Source organism: Caloenas nicobarica, chromosome 9 (genome assembly GCF_036013445.1).
Source record: "Caloenas nicobarica isolate bCalNic1 chromosome 9, bCalNic1.hap1, whole genome shotgun sequence".
Classification (NCBI taxonomy): Eukaryota; Metazoa; Chordata; class Aves; order Columbiformes; family Columbidae; genus Caloenas; species Caloenas nicobarica.
Window position 1 is genome coordinate 18,833,318 of NC_088253.1, and position 26,228 is coordinate 18,859,545.

General features: G+C 40.3%; 1 protein-coding gene across 2 annotated transcripts; it reads left to right on the forward strand.

Moving 5' to 3' along the window:
• The first annotated feature begins 2 nt into the window (after positions 1-2).
• MBTPS1 (membrane bound transcription factor peptidase, site 1) lies at positions 3-25,214 on the forward strand. 2 transcript variants are annotated; one of them, XM_065640807.1, is made up of 23 exons: positions 3-74; positions 1,894-2,385; positions 3,368-3,625; positions 4,044-4,247; positions 4,616-4,726; positions 6,053-6,162; positions 6,550-6,666; positions 7,651-7,718; positions 8,290-8,392; positions 9,143-9,294; positions 10,260-10,421; positions 10,995-11,139; positions 12,263-12,451; positions 13,036-13,208; positions 14,145-14,260; positions 15,472-15,628; positions 16,470-16,594; positions 17,556-17,633; positions 19,282-19,422; positions 21,826-21,957; positions 22,482-22,608; positions 23,293-23,423; positions 24,402-25,214. In XM_065640807.1, exons 2-23 carry the CDS (start codon positions 2,199-2,201, stop codon positions 24,596-24,598), a joined length of 3,183 nt encoding a protein of 1,060 aa, XP_065496879.1. In that variant the 5' UTR covers positions 3-74; positions 1,894-2,198; the 3' UTR covers positions 24,599-25,214. The 2 variants fall into 2 exon arrangements, with proteins under 2 accessions (XP_065496879.1, XP_065496880.1); XM_065640808.1 differs by lacking the exon at positions 3-74 and adding an exon at positions 553-599.
• The last annotated feature ends 1,014 nt before the right edge of the window (positions 25,215-26,228 follow it).

The window sequence follows — 26,228 nt, forward strand, 5'->3', positions numbered from 1 at the left end:
CTCGCGAGAGCTCTGTGGTAAACAGAGCACAAGATGGCGGCGGCGGCCCGGGAGGCGGCGGCGGCGGCGGCCCGGTGAGGCGGGGGGAGCGGGGGAGGACGGCGCGACGGCGGCACCGCCAATCCCGCCGCGCCCGTTCTGTGCCCGGGCTGGGGGGAGCGCTGTGTTGCCAAACTTTGGGGGGCGCGGCGCGGGGCGGGCAGCAGCCGGGCCTGCCGTTCCCGGTGCTCGCTCCCCCGGTCTCAGGGGCTGCCTCGTCCCCCGCCGCGCTCCGGCGGCTGCTGCGCCGGGCCCTCCCCGCTGTCGCTCCTCCTCAGCCTCTCCCGGCCTGGGGGCGGGTTGGGAGCACCGGCAGCGCTCCCTCCGTGGCAGGGTTTTCCTCCGCGGACGGCTGAACGGGCTGAACGGGCTGGCTCCTCGGCTGCCCGCAGCGCCCAGGCCGGTGCTGTACGGGCCGCCCTCGGCCGGGGGGCTCTGCGGGGTTCCCAGCGCTCGGGCTGGGGGCCCCCCGCTTAGATAAAGTGGGGAATAACTCCAAACCCAGCTGTTCTAGGGGCTGGACAAGTTGGCAAGTTTAAATCCCTGTCCAGCTCGGCGCGGTAAGGTTATTAAACAGAACAAAGTTGTGAGTGTGCTGTTCCTTTGCTCAGTTTCCATCATATTTCAGCATCGTGCTTACATAGAATCTCTTATCTGTCATAAGGATGTTTATTTTCCTCATTTGTGTAGTTGATTTATTTTATTGCTGTAGGGATTATAAGCCTACAGATGATAAGGTTGGCAGAATGCAGGCAAGATCAGCAATTCTTGTGCTGTAACTTCGGCTAGTCCTGGGGTAAAGAGGAAACTTTGTAATTGCAGACAGTTCACAGTCTGTCACATGTTGTCAATTAGATGGAAATGGAGGGGAGTTCTATCCCTGTTACAAGGAAATACTTGAGAATGCTAAATAAAAATGAAGTAACAGCTGTCACATGCAGGTTCAGTTCTGTTGTTGTGCTATGACATCAGTCCATCGTTCTCCTAAATAGTGTGAATCCCCTAATAAGGCTCCTACTTTTCAGTCCTGGTCACTGCAGCGAGTGATAATTCTGTTTGGATTCTCCACATGGTGCGACAGATGAGACATAAATGTTTCTCTTCACTTATCTCTTAGTGGCTTTTTATCTATAAGTTTCCGGTTAAATGTTTGGAATTAAAAAAAAAAAAAAGCTAGCGTCGCAATTTTTTTCAAATGCTTCCCGCACCTTGGAACATAAAGAGAGAGACTTCTCCTCCATTTGAAAAAGACTTTCAACGCTTTCCTTAAACTTCACATTATTATGTCTGCAATCCCAGCCCTTATCTTCTCAGATACCTATATTGTAGTAACACACTTTCCACCTCAAGAAAATGTGAAAGACTTTTTTCATGCTGATTTTCTCTTTCAAGCACAGGGACTGCAAGTTTGCTTCCTGTAGTATCTCTTGTCCTTACCAGGCCTTGGCATGGAGTTTGAATCTGATTCTCTTTGTGTAAAATGATGTACCATAGCAGAATTTTTATGTGCTACATTTCTGATTAGAAAAAAAAAAACCAAAAACAAAAACAAAAAAACCCCACAACCGAAAACAAAAACACCACATGCTTTGTTAAGTGGTTGTGGTAGAGTTTGGTTGTCATCATTACCTGTCCTGTTGTCAGGTTAGTACCTCAGTGTTTCACACGTGCTCTGGTGCAAGCAAAAAAGAGACTTCAGTATTTGTGAAGAATTACTAAATGAAACGTATGCACAACTTTTTACATTTTATTTCTAATTCTGACTGCCAAAGGTGTCTATCTTTTGTGATTTTTCAGGCTATACAGTTGCACAAACATGAATCTAATTGTTTTCTGTATCACCCTGCCTTACAGGTTGGCTTGCAGTCAGCTGTGGTAATTCTTCTAGGGAGTTAACTGTGCCATCAGACATGGAGTACAGGACTCAGCTGCCACATCCTGAGTGACCGAATCCTTTAATACAAAATGGAGAAGAAGCGTAGAAAGAAATGAGCCTGTTTATTAGGCTTTACCTCAAAATACCATGAAATCTCTGCTTATTTTGGACACAGCTTTACAAATATCCAGTTGATCACACAGTGAAAGCAACGTTTACTGAAACAAAAATGAACTAGTTTATAAAGAAGAAAATTGTGATTTGAATATATGGAATTTTTGGAATGAAACCATTTTGTTCTATGACCATGAAGTTTGCAAACATCTGGTTTGTTCTGGTTGTTATTTTACTTTGTGGCAAAAACCACTTCGGTACCAGATTAGGGAATTCCTCTCATGAGGCTCACATATGTCCTGGATGTTCTCGCCTTACTTTGAAAGTGGAATTCACTTCAACAGTCGTGGAGCACGGTAATAAAGAGTTAAGCAGTTAAAAAAAAATCGCTGCGTTCAAGTGTATGTTAGTGATTTGTGGTCTTTGTGCAATTGTAACATTTGAAGAGTTTCTGTAGAAGCATATCGTATGCTGAATTCTCTATATTTATAAAGAAAAGCATTTTTTCAAAAGTTCTTGGTTTAACTGGAGTCAAGATTCAAAAATAAGAGGAAGAAGAGAGGGGGAAATAAAGAGGATGTTAAAAGTGAAAATGGAGTGTGAAGGCTCAGGTGGGCAGGTCTGATCACTTTGGTGTGTTTAGCAGCTGGTGGTGTGGTTGAGGCTGTTTTATGAAATATAACGACAAGTGGGCTTTGAAAGAGTGAGAAAGGCAAGAAATCTCTGTTGGCTTGTTCAAGAAAATACGTGCATGGAAAAATTGCAAAGATGAGCAGATGAAAGGCAAAGTGAGACAGATTTCACTGCTGATACGGCAAAGGGTGGTAGTAGGATGCCTTGACCCTGTATCCATTTGTTGCCCCAGGTACCTGTAATATTCTCACAGTGAAGCTGTGTGTGTGCTTGGGTGCCAACAGACAGGATGTTGCATTAAAACTCAGTAGCACGTAGTGTTTAGATTCTTTAAATCCTATATGTCAAGAAGCATATTGAATTGGCATATCAAGCAGTTTGTACTGCTGGATGTAGCAGTAAGTCTGTTCCCTCTCCTCTTGTTCCCCCACATCATTTCACCTTTTCACTTTTCCACGATATGTACAATTCTACCTTCCTTTCAGAGTTTTTTATCACATTTTGCAAGTTTACTGATCAAAAAAAGGCATTCTGTAGTGCAGAAACGAACTGCAAATTTCTAAAAGCAACAAAAAACTGCCTCAAATTGTGATTATTCGTTCTGGATCAAGGAGAAAAAAAAAAGAAATATTTGGACCTTTGCAATGTGAATACTTGAGTAAGCTACTTAAACATCAGTTCTGATAAGTTCTGCTCTTGTTCCAGAGTATATTGTGGCTTTTAATGGATACTTCACAGCTAAAGCTAGAAGTAAATTCATTTCAAGTGCACTAAAAAGTAGTGAGATTGAGAACTGGAGGATTGTACCTCGCAACAACCCAGCCAGTGACTATCCTAGTGATTTTGAAGTTATTCAGATCAATGAGAAACAGAAAGATGGAGTACTGACACTAGAAGATCATCCAAACATCAAACGTGTAACACCTCAGCGGAAGGTCTTCCGATCACTCAAGTATTCAGAGTGTAAGTAATTTTGTTTGTGGTTGTATGAGATCTGCTTTGGAAAAGTCTTCTCAGTTTTATTTCAGACCATCAGCTTAGCATTGCACAAATGAGAAGTGCCCTGCAATTTTTAGTTAATTTAGATAAATCTATTATTTTGCCCATAAAATTATCAGGATCTTGTCATACCTTTGCTAAAATGTGGCAACAATTCCAACTACAACGTAGAAACATTTCTTTTGCAGCAGGCATTTGCCAGAGATTCGGGACCACTATATCTCTAGTAGATATAATGGAAGCTTTTACTTATTTTCATCAGAGAAAACAGATACTCGCTTATCTGAAAAATTTGTTGTTACAATATGATATGTATATTTGCATAAAAAGCTCATCTCTGGTTTTCCTCACACTGTATTTTCTTCATTCTCATTCTGTGTAGCTGATCCAACATTGCACTGCAATGAAACCAGATGGACTCAAAAATGGCAGTCGTCTCGTCCCTTGAGAAGAGCAAGCCTTTCTTTAGGTTCTGGCTTCTGGCATGCAACAGGTCGACACTCAAGCAGGCGTTTGCTGAGAGCCATCCCACGCCAAGTTGCTCAGACCTTGCAGGCAGACGTCCTCTGGCAGATGGGTTACACAGGTCTGCTTTTTCTGTTGCCTTAGAATAATTAGCCTATTTGAAAAACAGGTGTAAGGAAAGGCTAATTGGCTCCTGTGTATTAGTCTCTTATCGGGTGCCAGTTCCAGAAAGACTGAGAAATACTTTATTTTGAGAGGTATTGTATACTTATGGAGTTATCTTCTGTGTATGTGTGTGCAGTACTGAAGAGGATTTTGTCATATTTATGATCTGTGATTGAACTTCCGAATTGAAATATGAGTTTTCTTTAAGGTCTGTAACTTAGTTTGTAAATTGTGTGCTATGTTAAACATAAAAGTTTTCTTTAACTTGATAGACTAGATTTGCTGTGGAACTTAATCAGAAAAAGTGATGCTTTTCTATTATAGGTGCTGGCGTAAGAGTAGCAGTGTTTGACACTGGTCTGAGTGAGAAACATCCACATTTCAAAAATGTAAAGGAGAGAACAAACTGGACTAATGAGAGAACCTTGGATGACGGTGAGTTACTGTGCACAATTGTTAAACTATTCCTGGCATTGGCATATTCTGTTTTCCATTGTAAAACTGTCATTGCTGCTGTGGTGCTAACATCTGTTGAAAGGATATATACTGAGATTTTAAGCTTAATTTTGCAGTGTCCTGAGCACTTTGTACTCATACTGAGTTCAACAAAGAGTATTAAGGTTCCAGGAGGGTGTTGTATTAAGTCCTCTTGGAATTACATGTGGTAGTTCATCATAGCATTTGGAAAATGTCAGGGCAAGAAGACATTATGCAGGCATAAATATGTTATCAAAGTAGGTGGAAGTGAGAGCAAACCCCACAAAGGTGTTTCCTTCCTATTCCTTTATGTAGTTTACTGCTTCACAGTGTGTATGTATTTCCATACTTACGAGGGACAGCATTTTCCTTGTTTACTGCACAGTCCTTAACTAACAGAGTTTTGGCACCATCCTATGAAGTTTTTCTAAGTTCTTAGTTTTTCTAAGTTTTCATCAAGAAGCACTCTGCTAGCTCATGTCTGTCAACATTCCAAATAACTTTCTATTTACTGCAATATGTTTGTGTTCCTTTTTCATATGTCGACCTTAACTTGCTCTGACTGTATGCTTTCACAGATTATTAACTTCATACAGTCTGCATCAGTGAGTCTGTTGATAATTTAATCTCTTTAGAGTTCAAGGTATATGCGTATCTTGCTCAGCCTTGTGTGCGCCTCCATAGTTTTATCATGTATAGTATTTATTTGCATTGTAGCACCTACTTTTTGTAGCACTTCCTATTAGTTCTGTGCCCAGATGGTTGCTGAACAGGCAGAGTGGAGTACAGAAATATAATGCATAAAGAAAAAGCTAAATTATTTTTTGAGGAGAGAAAAAAAAAGTATTTTCTTGTCTTATTTGTAATCCTAAACAAAATACAGGTATTGCAGAGACAGGATAAAAATCTTTTAAGAGATTTACTTAAAAATACATTGGCCTTGTGACTTGCATTTTGCGAAATAACCTTTTTTTCTCATGATTGCTTTGTGTGGCTCTTGATTTCATTGGTAGCAATCAAGAGTGGATAGACTGGAGAGTGTGTCACTCAGAGTTTTATGAGCTGGTTGTCTGGTTAGACAGTGCTGGAAATTCTGGCCCTGCTGAACCCACGAGCAAAATATAGTTCAAGAAGACTAGGACCAAACCCGCTGTTTGTGCGTTTTTGTGAGGTCTGTTAGACTAATGCGATATTTGGTATAGGCAGTGTTTAACAGTACAAATCCTTGATGATGAAAGAGTTTGTCTTCTAACATCTTATTTTGTTTCCTTCTTTGTCTGATAGGCTTAGGCCATGGGACTTTTGTAGCAGGTGTGATAGCCAGCATGAGAGAATGCCAGGGATTTGCTCCAAATGCAGAACTGCATATTTTTAGAGTGTTCACCAATAACCAGGTACCTATTTTACGTGTGCTTCAACTTCTGGCTTTCCAGATTACTGCTGTATTAATCCTTTCCTTTGGGAATATTGCAAGTACTTGTAAATGTTGATATAATCTTTTTGATAAGTGAGAAAGATACATCTTTCTATGTATAAGAGACTTAGTACAAGATGTCTTACAATTTCCAAACCTGGTATATTTTTCAGAAATAATGTGCGGAAGTCTGATCTGTGTAGTGCTGGAGCAGTTGTTCAAATGTACACTAGAAATACTAGAGGACCATTGTCATTTTTGTGCTTTATTTCACTAGGTTTTTTCTCCTCTCTGTCTGAAGTCTCTATTGTCATGGAATCACTGGCTTTTCCAATGATAGTTTTTTTCCCCTGTTTTTCTTACATAGGTCTCATATACATCTTGGTTTCTGGATGCATTTAATTATGCAATTTTAAAGAAGATAGATGTGTTGAATCTAAGTATCGGTGGGCCAGACTTCATGGATCATCCCTTTGTTGACAAGGTTGGTATGAGGAAATAAAGTGGTCATGGCGTTTATATCCCTCACACGGATGCCGGACTGGCAGAGCTACTTCTTTGTCACAGTTACTGACAGGTTCCAGTGCTGCTGGCAGTTTCTGTGGAGTTTCATTTGCGTGAAAGAAATCCTGTACAGTGTACAGGCTTTTAGGAATACATTTAAGGAATAGATTGAATATATATATGTATTCACGGAGCTGTGGAAGCATGCCCTTTTACAAAATACTGTATGTACTGCTAGGAAGTGTGAATCCCAAGCAGGCTCTTAATTAAGAAGCTTAATCGAAATCCACCCTTTAAAAAAATCTCTGCATGGTTTATTTATTTCATGGTGAAAATATGTATAGCATGAATTTAGCAGCAAATCCTTTAAGAACAAATAGGTAAAAAGTACAGGTAGTTGATACAGCTATGTGAAAAGAGATTTGTGTCAGGATAAGAAGGAATTAGGTTTTTCCCTTTGTAAATTTCATTGTTCCCTGAATTGTCTTTTAAAAGCACTAAGTGATTTAATTTACATTTTTTAAAAAGATAAAATCTTTCTTTGTAAAGGGTAATTAAGGGATTTGAGGCATAGAAATTCTTCATTTTTTTTAATGATAACCTGCATTGAAATTTAGTTTGACAGTGACTTCACTGCTCTCCCCAGAGCATTACTGGAGGGAATTCAGAATAGCTTGACTTTGCCATCTGGTGTGCTTTGTTATGGGCAGGAGTTTTTCCTTTGGTGCGATCTAAATACATATTATCAGCAGCATTGCTGTTGAGGCTGGGTTATTGGTCACATCATCTTAAGAATGTTCGGAACTTAATACTGAATATAGCAGTGAGATGTATTTTATAAGTCTCAGTGAGAAAGAGGGGTTGGACTAATCATTCACTTATGTCAGGCCCCATGCAGTGTATGTTTGTTAACAAAGTCTCCTTTTTGGTGGCAGAGCCTTACTGTAAACATTATTTTTTGTAGGTATGGGAACTGACGGCCAACAATGTCATCATGGTCTCTGCTATTGGCAATGACGGCCCTTTGTACGGGTAAGTTTCAGTGACTGCTTCAAAGAAAAGTAAATACATTGTTATTATGTGTGTTTGGAAGTAGTTGTGCTTGGTCACGAAGTTCTTCCCTCCTCCTTTATTCTGTAATCTGTTTATAGAAAGTGACTCAAGTTAAACTCTTTCCACTATCTTGATCCCTTACTGTAGTGGTACAGCAATTTTTCTTTGAAACAGTGCAAAGTCAGGAAAAGAAGAATGGCAGTGCTTCCAGCTGATATTTCCGTGTTAGTGAGGGCAGACATCTTTGGGTACTAATCTTGGGCTTAAAGAATATAGGAGGGATCAAGCCAGAATGATTTGTGGTATATTTCTAAAATGAATGCCTAAAAATAGATTTTGTTTTGTCTTCAAGACACATGGTTTGGTAGTTACTGAGTTCCTAGCTGCCTGAAAAGTTGCTCTCCCTTGTAAAGTATAACAGTATCAGGTAGGACCAAACTTTGTTGCTGTGGAGGTTAAAAAGTGTCTGACAAAAATCTTATGACTGTATCTTGGTTTTTGCCATTTTTTTCCCCCACCTCTGGTCTTCCTATCTCTTAACTTGTTCTAGGACTCTCAATAACCCTGCTGACCAAATGGATGTGATTGGAGTAGGTGGCATTGACTTTGAAGATAATATAGCTCGCTTTTCGTCTAGGGGAATGACCACTTGGGTAAGACTATGGCCAGCCACATCAAATCAGAGAATCCGCAGCCAAAATAAGGGCCTTGGAAAGGGAGCGTTTTTGAAAGAGTAGTCCCGTGCAGGTGGTATATATTGGAGCAACCAGCAATAAAAGATTGCATCCAAGATCAGAATAGTTAGAGACTGTAAGTCTTCAAACAAGAAGCTTTGTGTTCTTCGCAGACTTTCTCATCATTAGTTTTGACCACTATTGACATTCTTGACGTATTTGTAAAATGTCCAGTACCTTTTGATTGATGGTGAGGACTTGCTTGTATGGTTAAATCTGCTAAAATGAAGGTCTGCTCTTGTCCTTTAGTTTAATAATCCTCGAATTTCCAGATACTACGTTTAACATTGCACTTATTTGCCTGTTGAACTGAGGTGATGGGCACTGCACACATGATTTCAGATGAGTTTGCACTGTGGTCTTGATTAGGGGAACTATTACGTGTCTCTGTGCTGCCTCTCATTCATTAGCCAGGTAGCCATGTGGCTATTTTGTCAGTGGTTTTATGCTTAGCATAAATATTAATCAGCAGTAATGTTAACATTAAAACAGTGAGAACTTGTAATAACAACAGCTTTAGGTGTTACTTACTGTTCCATGATGCTAAACCTCAGCTAATTTAGTCGATAATTTTACTTCTGAATGACGTGCGATTAGTTTAAATGCGCAAATGAAGCCACGGGTGTTGATTGTGTATTAGGGCAATAATCCGTCTGTTTTCTTTCACAGGAGCTGCCTGGAGGTTACGGTAGAGTGAAGCCTGATATTGTTACTTATGGCTCTGGAGTGAGAGGTTCTGGTATGAAAGGTGGATGCCGCTCTCTCTCTGGGACAAGCGTAGCATCTCCTGTGGTGGCAGGTGCTGTTACTTTGTTAGTAAGGTAAGTCTTAAATAAAAATCTCAAAAGATACTGATGCAGGAGGGTCATAAAAGGCCCTTAAAGGAACCCAGCAAATAAAACTAAATTGTGTTTAGATGTAGGAAAACAAACTTGGAGGATAAAATCAGGGTGGTTCTGCCTGAGACATTACCTTGTCTGACTGGCTCTGAATTTCCTGGCAAAAACTTGGGAACTGTTTTGAATATTAGTTGTCTTCGAAAATATAACTAGGGAGAACAGTACTTTGAAGTAATTTAGTCACATTTTTTAATCATTTTGAATTGCTGAGCTTCTGTCAATTGTGTTGGAGAATAACAGCTGGTCAAAGTAGGCACCTGTAGCGTAGAATTATCTAAGTACTTGTAAATTTTATAGGATTCAGGGTTTTATGGCTGTTATCCGGTTGCGTAAGTCATCTGTTGCACGCTGAAAACTTGAAGGTAGGAGTTGCAACTCTGTACTTTGTGTTCGTCATTGCTACTACATAAGGATGCCGTGAACCTTTATTTGAAAAACACTTGTGCCAAAAATTCAGTCATTATATTTCCTCCTTAAAAAGATGTGTCTTTGAAAAACAAAGTGATTTTTCATTCCAGAAGAGTCATGTTGTGAAAGATACCAGCAAGTTTTCAGTTACAGAAGCTTTGACTTTCAGAATATTTTATTTAGCATGTAAAAGTACTACCCTGACTGTAATGACTGCTGGTCATGGAGCACATTGTAAGGAGAAAAATTCACGTAATGTTAGTTTTAAAGAGAAATGCGTCAGAAGCTTGTCACTCTTCTTCAGTTGTTGCAGTGAGAAATCAAGTAATAATAGGCAAATATGAACTGTAGATGTTACTCACAGCAACCTGATTTTTTATCTCATTTTCTTTAAATCAAATTAAGGCAGAATGGTAAACAGGACTAGCTAGAAACTGAAATAAACACCACCTAATGTGATCTTTTGTTTCCTCTTTCAGCACAGTTCAGAAACGTGAAATGGTGAATCCAGCAAGTATGAAGCAGGCACTTATTGCATCAGCACGTAGACTTCCTGGAGTCAACATGTTTGAACAGGGACATGGCAAGTTGGATCTTCTGAGAGCTTATCAGATCCTCAACAGCTATAAACCACAGGCCAGGTTAGTTTTAAACCTTAATTAATCAATGATAACACTATAGTTTGCTGTATTTCTTGTAAGAGAGTTGGTGATGCATGTGCAGCTCAGTTGAGCAATCTGTGCTTATGCAACAAAGAGAACTTGCACAGATCTTATGTAGTTCTGAAGCATGAATTTTGACAAGAGTGCATGAGAAGTCAGTGCATTTTCTGCCCATAGTTATAGCAGTATAGGGAATGAAGTGTTTATGAGAGCTAAATTTATTTTTTCTTCTAGCATCAGATGTTACAAGTAATGGAACCTACAACACTGTGGAAAAATACTTAAAATTTAACTTACCAGAGTAAGAACATTCTCACTGTGCTGAAAAGTTTCTTTTGTTTTGTGAAAATCTTTTCACAAAACTTAAAAAAAAAAAATTACAGGGGGAGGGAGGAAGATTATGGGACAGATTTGGGAAGAGCGGTAAGAGCTTGATAGAGTAACCATGACTGGCATGTTTTATCTGTAACTTTTTCATAGTTATGTATAGTGGCATGTTCTTCTGTTAATTGATTTTTTTTTTTTTATTTTACCTCCTCCATTCTTCTGTAGTTTGAGCCCAAGCTATATTGACTTGACAGAGTGTCCCTACATGTGGCCCTATTGTTCTCAGCCCATATATTACGGAGGGATGCCAACCATTGTTAATGTTACTATCCTTAATGGCATGGGAGTCACTGGGAGAATTGTAGACAAGGTAAGACTTTTAACATTGTTCCACGTCCTGACTATTAATGTTACTAAAAGCTTCCCAGAAAAGCCTATGTTATCTAAATCAGATTTCTTACTGCTGAAAGCAAGAGATGAAAAATGTTTGATTTTAAAGGACGCACCCAGATTAGTAAGATTTGTAAACATGAGATGTCTACAAGTTTTTGAACAATGCGTTGGTTTCAGGGGTGTGTTAGCGTTTTATCTTTGTAAAACCAGTTGGATTGACAGGTACTGAGAGTTTTCTTTCTGTTCTCTGATTGTATTTAAAATCTTCTGGATAGGCTTTCCTCATATTCTTTTTTATTTTTTGGTCTGGAGCATAAGCAATCTCAGTAAAGGATCTTGATGTTATAAATCATGCCTCTTCTGTGGGTCAGAATGACCTGAATATATTGACTTACCAAGGTCTGCTGCAAAACCTGTTTTTCTACACCAGTGATGTTGAGCACGTTAGCTGACTAGGGAGGTCATTTTTTGTGGTGTGGTTTTTTTTGTTGGTTTGTTTTTGTTTTTTATTGAGATTTAAGTAAGTTTAAATGTAGAACAGATTTGGGAATTGATACAAGTTAAACAAGGCAACTGTCCTAAAACTCTTGTCAATGTAAATGAACTTAATTTCAGTATTTTATTGTGAATCTGAGGTCCGGTTTAGATTCAAGCTTACATAAAGTATATGAAGCTCTCGTCCAACATCGTTAGCTTAAGGAAATACTCATACGCAGCTGGTGTAACTTCTCTGTGTCTGTTACACTGATAGCTCTCTTTGTTACTAAAAGGAAATTTTGTGTTGTTCCCAATAAGTTCTTGCACAGGACCCTAGAACGTTAGAGCAGGTGCATTTGGGCAGCATGCTTGCTGTTCAGACAGCTTCTTAGAGAATCCTGCCTCTGAAAAGCCTATAGTCAGATCATTAAGGCTGACACAATTAGGCTGATTCACTGACACAACACAAACCTTTTGGACTTTGTGGACATTTTAAAATTTTACATCATCTTCAGAAAAGCTAAGAATTGTTATTTCTTTGTGCAGAGGCAGAGGGCTATGTGTGCAAAAATTAGTGAGTGCAAATACTATTTTACCAATGTTCTGTATTCTTCATTTCACAGCCAGATTGGCAACCCTATCTCCCCCAAAATGGGGATAATATCGAAGTGGCTTTCTCCTACTCTCCTGTGTTGTGGCCTTGGTCTGGATACTTAGCAATTTCCATCTCTGTAGCAAAGAAAGCAGCATCTTGGGAAGGAATTGCTCAAGGTCATGTTATGATCACAGTATCATCCCCTGCAGAAAATGAAGTAAGTTCTGTGTATTTGGGTTTTTCTATGTTAATTATTAAAACTGCTTCCCAATGTACAAATACCTTCTTTTTAAGGGATTACTCTGGTCCTATAATTTGAAACATAAGTTGGATGGGGGTCAGGAAACTGAAAACTACAAATGATGATCTTTAGAGCAGGATTAACCTGTGAATTGGATATGCTCTAGAATCAGAAAATCTCGCTTTGAGACTGACTTCATAGTTGCATTTGTTGTGAATTTTAAGTAATGTATTTTAAAAAAGAGATAACTTAAACATATTTCTTCTAGAACCGTGATTGTTCCTGAGAAGTTTTGAAGGTTTTGAATGATTGAACCAAATTACAGTTGTAACATATTTTAAGTATTTTACATTCTGAGCATGATTCTATAAACCGTTGAGTGTAGAAAAAGAATACTATGGTGATTTAAGGCAAAAGTATTCTCTTTGTCTGGAGAGCTGGTACTGGTAACTAAAAGTAGATTTGATACCTCAGTCTTTTCAGTCTTTTACAATCCACAGTTAACTGATGAATGTTTTGTGGGGAAAAAGGATTTTACTGTAGTTTGTTCTGTCCTTCAGTCTAAGAATGGTGCAGAGCAGACTTCAACCGTGAAGCTTCCAGTAAAAGTGAAGATTATTCCTACTCCACCTCGTAGTAAGCGAGTCCTTTGGGATCAATATCACAATCTCCGTTATCCACCAGGATACTTCCCCAGGGATAATTTGAGGATGAAGAATGATCCATTAGATTGGTATTTATCTCAGGTTCCATTAAATCAGTATTTTTTGATTGTGTGTTAATGATATGGGATAACTTTACTGAATGCCAGAGAGCTCTGGCCTTTTTCAGTGTGCCATGGGATTATCTTTTCTAAGAAATCCATGAAAAGCACTTGGACTCTGCATGCTTTGGTGCAGGATGTTTTTACAGTCTGTGGTTTTATTCACATGAAATGAAAAGCTTCTAAATGCACATTTAAGACACTGAGATTTTTGTTTGGCTTTCAAAGTGTAGCATTTTTCTGCCCCAGTTTCTCCCAGGAAGTTAAGGGGGATGCTTAATTAACTGCTTCAGCATTAATTTAACAAAAAAACCATGAGAAATTTGGAAGACTGAATCCTAAAGAAGAAACCCCATGTCTGTTGAGGGAGACTGAGGCTCAGCTGACCTGTTGTCTTTCATAGATGGAGAGGGAAAGCATCCATAGGAAGAATCGTGCAGCAATGTGTAAGTGAGGATTGAGTGGGTCAGTGACCAAGACACAAGCTTTTGGAAAGCTACTTTGAGCATGCAGATAAGTTAAATGGACAGGAACTCTCTACGGAGTTTCAGCAATTATTTACAGGTGGTCCTGTGTGCTTCTTCCAGTTAGTTAAAACTGCTCTTACTGGCTCTTTTGTGAGGAGGAAGTTTCTTGAAGAGCATGTGGTTTTACTGCAGCAGTATTTCTCTGTGGTGTGATGCAAACATGTAGAATTGTGCTCAGTCTCTGGCTTTGCTGTATAGCTCTTCTCTGTAGTACTTGCAACCAATGTCATTTGTGAAGAAGAATTTTGCAAAGAGGAGATGCTGCTTTCAAAAAGACAACTTTTAGAAAGGAAAGTAGGAAGTTACCTATAATTAGTTATTGAATCAGATTTCTGCATGCCAGATTTAAATGTCTCTTACACCTTTCTCTTTTCCTAAGGAATGGTGACCATATCCACACAAACTTCAGGGACATGTACCAGCACCTGAGGAGCATGGGGTACTTTGTTGAGGTTCTTGGTTCTCCATTTACATGTTTTGATGCAAGCCAGTATGGTAAGCATGAGTTAATTGCCTTGTTCTTCATACTGTTGACTACTTCCTAAAATGACCTGCTTTTTGGAAGACCAAAAACATTGTAGGGGCTCAAAGAAAAATTCTCATGGTAGTAGAAAAATATTATGTGTGGGTGTATTTATTATTTATACGTGGATATTTAGTTCTGTAAAGTGTCGCTGCAGAAGCTTGCTTGGAGTTTAGTAGAATTAGTGCAGTTTACTATCCTTATCATGAAAAAAAGGAGAGGGAAAGCCCACCTGTGAGTGGGTTAAAAGCCCTTGTCTGTTCTGTCCTACAAAGGCAGAACTGTATTTGCCAATTTAACATGGTTTCTACAGGGTCTTTGTCAGAAGGTTGTCCAAATGCAGACTACCTGGACTTGTAGAATGGCCTGGTTGCAAGGGACCATGAGACGTGGGGCCAGTGTCAGTGGTTGATCAGGCTGTTGATCCTGTGTAAATTTGCATTGTCTCTGAGGATGGAAGTTCTACCACCTCTCTGGGCAATCAGAAATTGAAGAAGCAAAATAGCTTGCTATTTAGGAGCAATCTAAAATAAACATTTTCAGGAAATAGAAGTGTATTTTTATGGTTGTGTTTTTCAGTGCTGCAGAGAAGGTTGTGCTTCCTGGTTCACAGGAGTGGGAGAGGGTTATGTGAAAGTGGCAATGGCACTTTAGTCAGGTCTACTAAAATGGAACTGTAGTTTTCAAGATCTGAATCAAACCAAGTTTCAGAATAGTTGTTGTCTACCTGGCTGTAAATCTGTAGTAGTGAGTGGAATACTTTTAAAAATTGGGGCAATGAAAAACAATAGGATGCATTTACATTAGCACTTTAGTTTGGATCAGCAGTGAATCTCCTGATATTCCTCTTCTGCCACAATTTGGCTCAGTTTATGGAGCATTTGGGTGAGACCAAACTGCAAAATATACACCTGACATATGTGGGCATTCAGTTCATGAGACCATACACCTGTAAAAAGCATACTGTGCTGGCAAACTATTTTTTTTAATGCATTTGTATACTGAATTGTCTTGTATTCCCTTCCTTAAATGTTACATCTTTAGATGAGCTGCCAGAGCAGGGCACATGGACCAGATATTGTACTAAATATGCACTTGTGTTGGCTTTTTCATGGGTTGCATGAATAGTGACAATGTCACAGCAAACAGCCCAGTGAACTCTTGTTTTTGCACTTACACCCAGGCACTTTACTGATGGTGGACAGTGAGGAAGAGTATTTTCCCGAAGAAATCACCAAGCTGAGGAGGGATGTTGATAATGGGCTTTCACTTATAGTATTTAGTGACTGGTACAACACATCAGTGATGAGAAAAGTCAAGTTTTATGATGAAAACACAAGGTACTGATTTGTGTCACTTCTTTGGGAAATAGAATGCCATAGAATTGATGTTTTATGCACATATTACCCTAAAAGTCCCAAACGTGATAGGCTGTACTTCAGCATTTTCATGCTACCTGTAAGAAGGGACTACCAGGGGAGCAAAATTGTTAAGCAGCAGTTTAAGGAGAATAGTTACCTACTTTATCCTGATTGCAAAGGCTCCCTTGGTAATGTAATCTTTTTTTAAAGCCCAGAAAAGCATTTACAGTGAAAAGTAAGAAAGGGAAGAGCACTTGGGAGCAGAGTAGAATGAAAATGTGGATTGCAAACCAAATTACCAGGTTGCGCACCCATTATTGAAATTGCTCCAGTGTATCGTATAGAGGGAAAATGCACTAATATTACCAGTGGTGAGAAAGACCCTCATAATTACGGTAGTTGTCAGCCTATTTTGTGTTACTGTTAAGCTAGAAAGATGTGTCCTACAGTTTGTGAGCAAGTAACATTTTGCTTCTTTAGAAAAAGGAGAAGCAAATGACATGACCATCGTTTTTGCCTCATCTTAGCCAAACAGAGAACATAAGACTGAATTTCTTTCTAGCAAATTAAAGTTTTCCATGGAACTGGAATGCACGGAGAACTTTACATTAGTATTACTTAACTTTCGCTGAAATGTATTTGTGTCAGAGAGACAGCTGCTCCCATGCCCCTGGAGTTAAATAAAGCTTTGAGCTGTAGTTAATTATTGGTGCAACTTTGAAAAAGTCTGCTTGTGGGAAGACACCTGACTTTTCATTATACAGACTCTAGGAGTATATTCTCTACACTAATAAACTGTGTTACACTGTAATTATTATAGGCAGTGGTGGATGCCTGATACTGGAGGTGCTAATATACCAGCTCTCAACGATCTGCTTTCTGTCTGGAATATGGCCTTTAGCGACGGGCTGTATGAAGGCGATTTTACCATGGCAAATCATGAAAGTGAGTACTAGAGTGTGTTGCCAATGCAAGGTGTCATTTGGAAAATAGTTTTCTGTAAGAATGAGATTGAGTGAGAGTCAAGAGAACCACTCAGATTCAGTGAAGAGAGTCTCATAAGCATATTTAAATGATTACTTCCTTCGTAGGCCTTGTCTGAAAAATTTTTAGCTCAGATAATGAATGTCCTCGGTTTAGACTTGCATTCCAGGTGCAATACTTTGAAGAGTATTGTCGAGATATGACTGTATTTGTCTGGACTATAAATATTAGTTGTTAAGATGAAGCCTTTCAATTTAATTTTGCGGTTACGTGGAATATGCCAATTTAGACATGCATCACAATATCCTGAGATGTTTTGTAGGCGGCTGTTCTTGTAATCTTTTGAATTGTTCCCCCTGAAGTGAATATGATTGATTGGTTTCAAGTTCAAACTTCGTGGTTAGGCCACAGGTCTGTGACCTTACTGTTTTCAAACTTCCTAGGTCTAGCCAGTCGTTCTTTTTACCTGACGAAATCACTTGGTATTTTCAACCAGTGTTTCCAAATCTGTCTTCTGAGAGGTTCACTTGGAATGTGTACATGAGAAGAGAAGGCACCAAGTGAGGTCTTTGTATGCTCACCAGCGTTGACTAAAGGAGATTGGTTCTCTGTAGTATAAATAATGACTGCTAGTGTGAAATACTACATTTCTTGTGGCAATTGATTAAGGTTTTCAGTTTAAAAAATACAGTGTCAGTCCCTTAAATGGAAAGATTTGAAAGCAGTATATAAAGTTGAATTCGTGAAATCTGTGCTTAGAAGTGCCTTCTCTGTGCATACACGTATTGGTCAAAATGTGCAAATTCTGAGCCACATTCCTGGGAATGTTTTTCTTCTGTGCTTGATTTATCAGCTCACTGAAATACAGTGGGAGGGGAGTGTTGTTTTTCATCTAAACTTCAATTTTGTGATGTGTTTTCAGTGAATTATGCATCAGGATGCAGTATTGCAAAGTTTCCAGAAGATGGCATTGTCATTGCACAGACTTTTAAGGATCAAGGTATGCTCTTCCTTGGCTTTTTTCTGTGTTTTAAGTGGAACTTTGGAGTTGGTGCACAAGCGAAGTTACAAAGTCGAAAGGTGTAAAAACAGTGAATTTATTAAAAAACATTGACAGGGTAGGTATTTCTTTGTTTTGCCTAGAACACATAGTTGGATGCCTAAAAGGCAGCTGCAGTATGACTGCATACAATTTTTATATACTGCAGCAATATCCAAACGTATATATGCAGTCTTTTATTGTGTTTGCTGTGTCATGTACCTTTGGAGAGGATTGTGTCGTAATTGTGTTACTTGTCCACATTTCTCACAAATTTCAAGTGCTACTGAAATATCCCCTAATTGTTGCCAAATTTGGTGTGAGTGTTGTGGTAACTGTGGTGATCTGAGGATATAAGTAAGGAAAATTTTGGCAGACAAAACATCACCTGCTAGACAGGGTGCTTTTACGCCTGCAGTTTATTAGAGCTTTCAGTTCACAGGAGATAAAATGGTTGGATGGATTTGTAAGATACAAATGGCAGATTTATAGCCAGGTGTCCTCTGGGTTTTGCTGGATGTACCCGTTCATACTGGGAAGGTTCCTGTGCTTTTTTGGTGTTTTCTCTTCATTGATTGTCTCAGCTATAATGTAAATATATCGCAAATATGTCTTTTAGGTTGCTAGTTTATTGTTTGGATACTTGCAGGACTTTTGGAGGCAGGCCTTTAAATGATACTCCTTCGAAAATTACTATTAACAGTATTGGTATTAATATAAGTGTTTCAGAAAAGGCTGAGAAGCAGATATGTGAACCACAGCAGGGCTGGACGTACTGAAAACTGGTTCCGCCTGCTGGTCCAAAGAGCAACTGGGCTGAGGAGGGAGTAAAATTTGCCAAAGGTTAAAGCGGGACACAGGGGTTGGGGAAAACTCATGTGAGTTTCATTTCTTGTATCCCTACTTACCTACTAAACAACACTTTTCTTTGTTGCTGAATTGAATGCTGAAGACACAAAGTGCAAAGATAACTGCAGAGCTGCAGAGAGATATGAGCCCAGCAGTCTTTAAAATGGACTTCCCCTGAACAGCTGCTTTAAATGAGTTAAAGTAAAACCTTAAAGCAGCTGCTGCTTCTCACAGAGAGACAGATGTTTTATTTCATGGAATGTGTCTATTCTCTCTCTTAGTTCCATAGTAAAGTTCCTTGTAGGAATGGGTGGGCATGGCAGCAAAGTAAGTTGGCGAAGAGCGCCCTGCACTGTTGTGGCTGATTCTTAAGTTACCCGTGTCTTGTAGAATTCTGCAGGAGGACTACAACAACATAAAGGGATTTGTAAGGCAGAACCTTTTAATTTTAAACCTGTCGCTGAAAATACTGGGATTTTTCATTCAAGCATGTTGAAGATAATCCAGATTGTGATGTCTTTTTCTGCTTTTCCACCAAAGAAAAACATTAACATCAGTAGGAAGCTTCCCAGTCAGGGCCTTGGAGCAGTTCCATTTCTATTGTAGCATACTGGGGTTTTTGAAAACGTTTTGCATAAATGTTTGACATGAAGAGTGGTATAGCTGCATTTGTAAGTTTGCAATGTCAGCTGTGTCAGCTTACAGATAAATTGATATTTATGCTTTGCAGACTATTAAATTTATTTGTGTTTTGCTTTAGGTCTTGAAGTTTTAAAACAGGAGACTGCTATAATCGAAAATGTCCCTATTTTGGGACTTTACCAAGTTCCTTCTGAAGGTGGTGGCAGAATTGTTTTGTACGGCGACTCAAATTGCTTGGATGACAGCCATCGACAGAAAGGTGCGTAAGCTTTGACACACAGGAAGAGTTATTGTCTGAAGCTGACAACTGCCCTGTGTGTTTTTTACTGCTCCTGTCAGAAGTAGCTGTTTTCTATGGACTCTAGATTTTCCTAACTGGGGATTACTCTCTATTTTGCAGAGCTCTTCCAAAAATGCTGTAAGGTGCAGTTACAACAGGAGAATGCCTCCCACATTAAATAGCCCTCGTGACAGATGGGAGCATTTCCCCCAACATAGGCCCCTTGCCTGTTTTTCCGTTCCACAAGCTTTAGGAGCTGATTTTGGGATGGTTTTTTTTTTGGCGGGGGGGTTGGTTGGTGGCGTTTTTGTTTGCAGAAAGCACTAATGGTTACATGTACTTGATTTAAAGTTGTGAAGAGGCCATTAGGGAATCCCTTCACTTATTCCCCAGCTTTGTTTTCTGAATGTTTATGTAGTACAATGGATTTTATCTTTTGAGTTTGCTCCTCATCATGCCTTGCTCCCTTTGCAATGTTTGCCTTGTTCCCTTTGCAATGTTTCCTGTGAGGATATATGGTAATTTTCAACATTTCAGTTGTGCGTTACTATTTTCAGGTTATTCTGCTTTGACACAAACCAGCTGGTGCAAATATGTCAGAAAGTAGGAATTTCTGTTTGCGTTTTCAAAATGTTTGTTTTCAACTCAAGGTAGCAAGTGTATGAGTTGACTGTGTGGGCAGCTTTCATGACTCCCATAGAAGCCACTCTAAGTGGTTGGTCTTTATAAAACCTTTTTCTAGCACTTTATCAGATCTGACTTATAAAATTTTGAAGAGTAATTTGGTTTCTCATGACACGTAAAGCAAAATCTGGTAGATCTGTGGTTCAAGAGGCTGAAGATAATCCATTGTGAGGTCTTTTTTTGCATTTCCACTGACTGTGGTGTTCAACCTGAATTTTTCTTTTGTGATGAAAAGTACATTTATAACTTTTAAGCTTTTGTCACCAACATTTTAAAATTTTGGGTTGTGTAATCCATACCTTTCCTAATTTATTTAAGTTTAAAGGAACTTACTGCCTAGGGGTGTTCTCTGTCTGTAGCTCATTTCTTTCTCTCCCAATCATTTTCTTTTTCTTTGAAAGTTCTCTGGTTTCTACTTATGTGTCTATGGGTGGATTCCAGTGAGTTGCCATAACACCAGCATATTGGTGCCTTATGTGCTTGCTGTAGGTTATTGAAAGCATGTGGTATAAGAGAAGATATGTAACTTTCAATTAAGTAACAGAAAACCATGCTTTGTGACCTCCCTAATGCTGTTAAATCCAGTGTGATCTGTGAAGCAAGAAAAAGTGGAAGGCTCTAAAGAAATCTTTTTAAAGTAGCTTTTAAATTGTGAACCAGGAGCTATGTCTCCTGCAGAGACATCGGTGGCTTTAACTGAGGTAAATTCCTAACATTTGTGAATATAAATCCTGAAAATCTGATTGATCTCTTTAAAAATCAAAGGTGAGGGTTTAAGGGACACCAGGATTATGAAGATTAATTCCCATTCCCAGCCAACTGTTCCTGGGCGGAGAACTTCTGAGAAAAATAGTTTTCTGTGTGGTAGAAATAGCTGATAAAGCATTGTCCTACTCCTGAAAATGGAAATTTTAGAGAATTGTGATGTTAACTAGCTGGACTGCTTGTTTGTTAGGGGTAGCTCTGGATTAAGGTGTGGTAGTAATTCAGGAAGGAGACAAAATGAGGGTTCATGTGGTGTTAAAGCACAACGGAAAACCACAATCAAGTATATTGTGGAGTTGATACCCAACCTGGTCTGTGCTACAGCTGCCGTAGGTACTGCTTTTGCTTTAGCTGGGATGTAGCCAGAACCTTTCCCTGTGGTTTATTTATATATTTGTTTAAGCTTGGGAAAGCAAATGAGTCATAACTTTACACTGAAAACACTACCTTGTTCTTACTTTTCTTTGAAAGAGATTTGTCCTTTTTTTTTAAAAAAAAAAAAAAAGTATTCTGTTTCCCTCTTAAAAGTGATACCGAATCTCAGAGATTCCTGTGTTTCCACACCGAAAAACCTCAAATTTTGCAGGGACTTGGGTGGCCTTGCACAACCTGGAATTCCCATATTTGATACCTGTTGTTTTATGTCCTGCTCCCCAGAAGAGCCTGATTTGGTACACAAGGGAAAATATTTTAAGACTGAACAGATTATTTTTGTGTTTGTGTGTATTGGGGAGGGGGAGGGTATGGGGTGTGTGTTGAAAGTTGCATCTTTCTGAAATTTGGTCTAGAACTTCAGAAGGAGAAAAAACAAGAGCCAGAAAAGCTGATTGTACTTCTAAATGTTGTTACAGCATTCTTAACAGAAAGATAAGTCATTTTAAATGTGACATAATGCATATCTTGCTTTGGGGCTTGGGGCTATGAAATCCACAGATTGCTTTTGGCTCCTGGATTCCCTCCTGCAGTACACTTCTTACGGGGTGACACCACCAAGTCTGAGCCATTCAGAAAATAGACAGCGACCGCCGTCGGGAGCGGGCTACTCTCTCCCCGAGCGGATGGAAGGTGAGAGCCTTAATTGCCGAGCAGATTCCAAAACTGAGGGAGTGTCAGGGTGGAATTTTGGAAGGCTCAGGAAGAGCCCTTGGGTTATCTGCCAGTAAGGTTAGTTTGGTGTGAGCTTGCCAATGTTCTGTTGTTTTATGAGAAGAGAGCACATACGATAGGGATTTGTCATGATATAGTTGTGATTTGACTAAGCAAAATGTTCTGTTTGTAGAGTAGGAATTTTCAGATGCCTAGTTCTGCTAGGGTACATTCTGGTTACGGGCTATGGAGCAGGTATAAAGCATTCAGTCTTGTTTCTCGTGCCACCAGCAAAACTTGGATTGCCTGCCGTTGTAGGCGCACAGTCTTACTGTTTTGTAAGGTGCCCTTTGGTTAATTCTAACGGAGATTTCGCTGCAAGTCACCATTACTGTAAAGAGTTGCTGGTTTTCCAGCAGCCATGTTTAGCTGAAGGCAAATGTTGGTAACTCTTATCCTACCACTCTTTCGGTAACCCAGTCTGTCTCTGCTCTGAGTTGCAGGTAACCATTTGCATCGATACTCAAAGGTGCTCGAGGCTCACTTGGGAGACCCTAAACCCCGGTCCCTTCCTGCTTGTCCTCACCTGTCCTGGGCCAAACCACAGCCTTTGAATGAAACTGCCCCCAGGTTAGTATACATCTTTCTTATAGTTACACAAGAAGTCTCATCTCTGAGTTCAGCTGAAAAATTATTTGTTCCATCTGCATTTGAAAGGGACAGCTGGAATGCCTTTCCTAGAGAAATACCAGGTTGCAAAGAGGAAATAATGATTAATGCTTCTCCAGTGAATAATTCTGACTCACCTTACAGCTACCCTATGAAACTGGGGGAATTTTAAAAATAGCTTTGCGAGTCAATTTTCTGTTGTGATTGAGTGATCCCAACTGAGTGAATGATCTTGTTTAAATCGATCGTCACTGCATGCCTTTTAAATAGTTTGCTGAAGCAGCTTCTTGGGCAGCTCGCCTAACCCTGCCTTCTGTTGTATCACTTGTCACTTGAAGGAAAAGGCATCAGCGTATATCCCATACTTGTCTGCTGGGCTGCTAATAGTAACTTTTGGGAGTCTGTCTGCAAGAGAGAGGGTTGTTAGTAAATAGTTGCCAATCTAAGTGTGTCCCTGTGGTGTTTGAATTGAGTTTTGGAGACCTGCAAACTGCAGAACCTAAAAAATTGATTGGATGATCATTCCGGTCCAACCTAGTGAGTTATTTGTAGATTCCAACTGTCATTTTCTCTTTATGTTCCTACAAAAGTTATTGCATTACTGAAGTAAGTGGGCAGACACCTCTGTCTTTGAATTTCCTCTAGCAACCTTTGGAAACATCAAAAGTTACTGTCAATTGACCTTGATAAAGTGGCTCTGCCCAGTTTTCGACAGAACCGACCCCAAGTGAGACCATTGTCCCCTGGAGAAAGTGGAGCATGGGACATTCCTGGAGGTAAACATTGAAAAGTTTGAAAGTCAGTGTTTTACTTTACTTTCTGTATAAGCTTTGGAAAAAAACAAACAAAAAAACCCATGGCACAGCCAGAGAGAGGCCATGCGTTTATTTTTGGTTGTGAAAAACATCCAAATAATAGTGTGGCTGTGTTGTAAAAGGCTGACTGATGAAGGCTGAGAGAAGTATTTTTGTGTATGAGAGGTTTATTCAGAAGAAAGCATGCATGACATACTAGCAGGAAGATTTTGGCAGGTGCTTTTTGTGTAAGTGAAGTTTGTTTTGGTGCTGTTCAGACCCACGGGTGTCAGCAGCAGTCCCTGTCCTTGGGAGCTCTGGCTAGATACCTTCTGCTAATTAAAATTCCTTGTGTGAGTGCACAGAGGCAGAGTCCAGAGAGTTTGTCTGAATGATGCTTTGGGCAAGGTGTTACACTAACAAATGATGCAGAGCACTTGAAGCAGCTTTCGGTCTAATGACGGGCTGCTCTCCTGTACAAGCTTGGCCATGCAGGCCCAGCTGGAAGCAGTTTGAAAGCCTCACGTGTGCTCTTTTCCCAGTCTGAGCTGCTAGACTAAAAGATGTCTGTAAAAACAAACACCCCTTTCCTCAGGGAATCAGGATTTGGTGCGATTTATAAAAATTACTTAGTGGTGAAATTATGGTCAAGCATTTGCATCTCTCTTCTAATGCAGAAGGTGGTTGATGCAGGGGAAATCTGAGTTATGCTTTCATGTGCCCAAATATGTGAAGGTGGAAATGTTGGTGTTTTTCTGTCACGTTCGCATCCTGTCTTATTTTCACTAATCGGTCTGCAGTTACTAATCTTCCTGTCTGAAATGTAATCTGATTAATAGCTGTTTCGTGTTTGAACAAGAGTTCCTGTTGGATCATTTTGGTAGGTAGTGTTAACACTGCAAAGACATCGTAGCTCACTCAGGCGATCATCGGTCGCTCCAAACCTCTTTGGCTTTCCAGGTATAATGCCCGGCCGGTACAACCAGGACGTAGGACAGACTATTCCCGTCTTTGCTTTTCTTGGTGCCATGGTGGTTCTGGCATTCTTTGTGGTGCAGATCAACAAAGCGAAGAGCAGGCCAAAGAGACGGAAACCACGAGTGAAACGACCGCAGCTTATGCAACAGGTTCATCCACCAAAGACGCCTTCTGTTTGAAAGCTCTCGCTTGCCAAAGATGACCTCCTTTTACCGGTTGCTTTCCTGGGTGATTGATTGCTCCCAGTGAAGGTGCAGCAAATGCAGCACTGATCATACTGGTGATTGGCACCTGACATCATCTCATAGTCTTTGGTTTTTGGAGAGAAAAAAAAGGACCTCAGTTGATCATCTGTACATAAAACTGCAGCTTTAAGCAGCCGAAGCCACCAAAGACTTGAATACTGTTTAAATGGCTGCTTAGTCACTACATATCCCAAAAGGGGGAAAATGGACCTTTTTTTTAAGCTGACCAAACTAAAATTTATTTGTTTAGAGGCTATTTTCTATATTTATTGTTGGGGAGGGCGGGGGGAAAAGTCACTTTAAGGACCTCTGCTAAGGAAAACAAGTGCATTTTTTTGGATGGAATGCAATTTTCTAGAACGGTATTATGCTGAAGAGTATAACGTACACCATTAAAGGAGGGAGGGGGTGAGAGAGACCAGTACAAATGAGCGAGACATACTCCTGCAGTTTATTTTTATAAAGCCAGCTACCATGATGTTTTGTAATTTTTGGTCATGATTTCACCATTGTTGGTGAAGCAGATTTTCAATAAATATGTTATCTATATGAAGCTAAGCCAGTGTGCTAGGTGGCTCCTCTTTCTACTGCCAGTCATGGAGAGCAAGTTGTTGAGTAGTGAACATTTTCAGGTCTTCCCTCTTCCCCCCATATTGTTACCCTTAGCAGCACCCCAAGCTACAGACTTTCCCTTGGAGCACTCAGTGGTGAGCTGTGTAAGAAACTGTCGTGTGGATGGTACCTAACAGCATCGTGTGGTATGTCACAAAGCAGAAAACCCTCTCTCCTTTGGTTTGTCCTGCCTGAAAGCCAATGACTTGTTACAGGCTTAAATAAGGATGCAGGCACAAGTTGCCTGTAACCATGCGGCATCGCTTGATGTTGCTGTCATTGAAATAGCTTCTCTCTTCTGTAGCGAAGTTGTGAGGTTTTCCCTGACAGCTGCTTTTATCGCTGCTCCGAACCAGAGTACCTTTTCCTGGGAGGAGCAGGGAGCTGGTGGCTGCGTGGGTCGCTGAACTGGGCAGGGAAGCAGTTTGTACTGGTGAACAGTCCTGGGTGAGCTCTTGGGCAGCTCATGGCTCCCGCACAGCCCTGGGCACAGCTGGAGAGGGAGAAGGTACCAGGGACAGCTCCCCTGGGCAGTCTGGCTGTGCCTGCCCTGTTCAGGGCTTACGGTCATGGATGGTGGTGATGGGCCTTGGGAAGGGCATGGCAGGAGAGAACATTTCTCCATGTAACCTGGGGCAAACCTTCCAAACCACGGGCGGGGTTTTGCAGTGCATGAGTGTCCCGCAAAAAGGCTTGGGCAGACCTGTTTTCATTTACCAGGAGAGCCATTGGCTTTCCCCAGCCTGCCTCTCCCCTTCTGAAGACGAGGGTGGAGTGGAAGAGGTGACATCTTGTTGTGGTGCCAGAGAAGGGACCGAGCCTTCGCTTGGGAGCCCTTAGTGGAAGCTCCCACTTTTGGGAGTTGAGAGAGGGTCCCAACGTGGGGCTGCTGTTGGGATGGCACCCATGCTGACACAGACGGGACTTTGTCCATCTCACCTGTGACATCAGG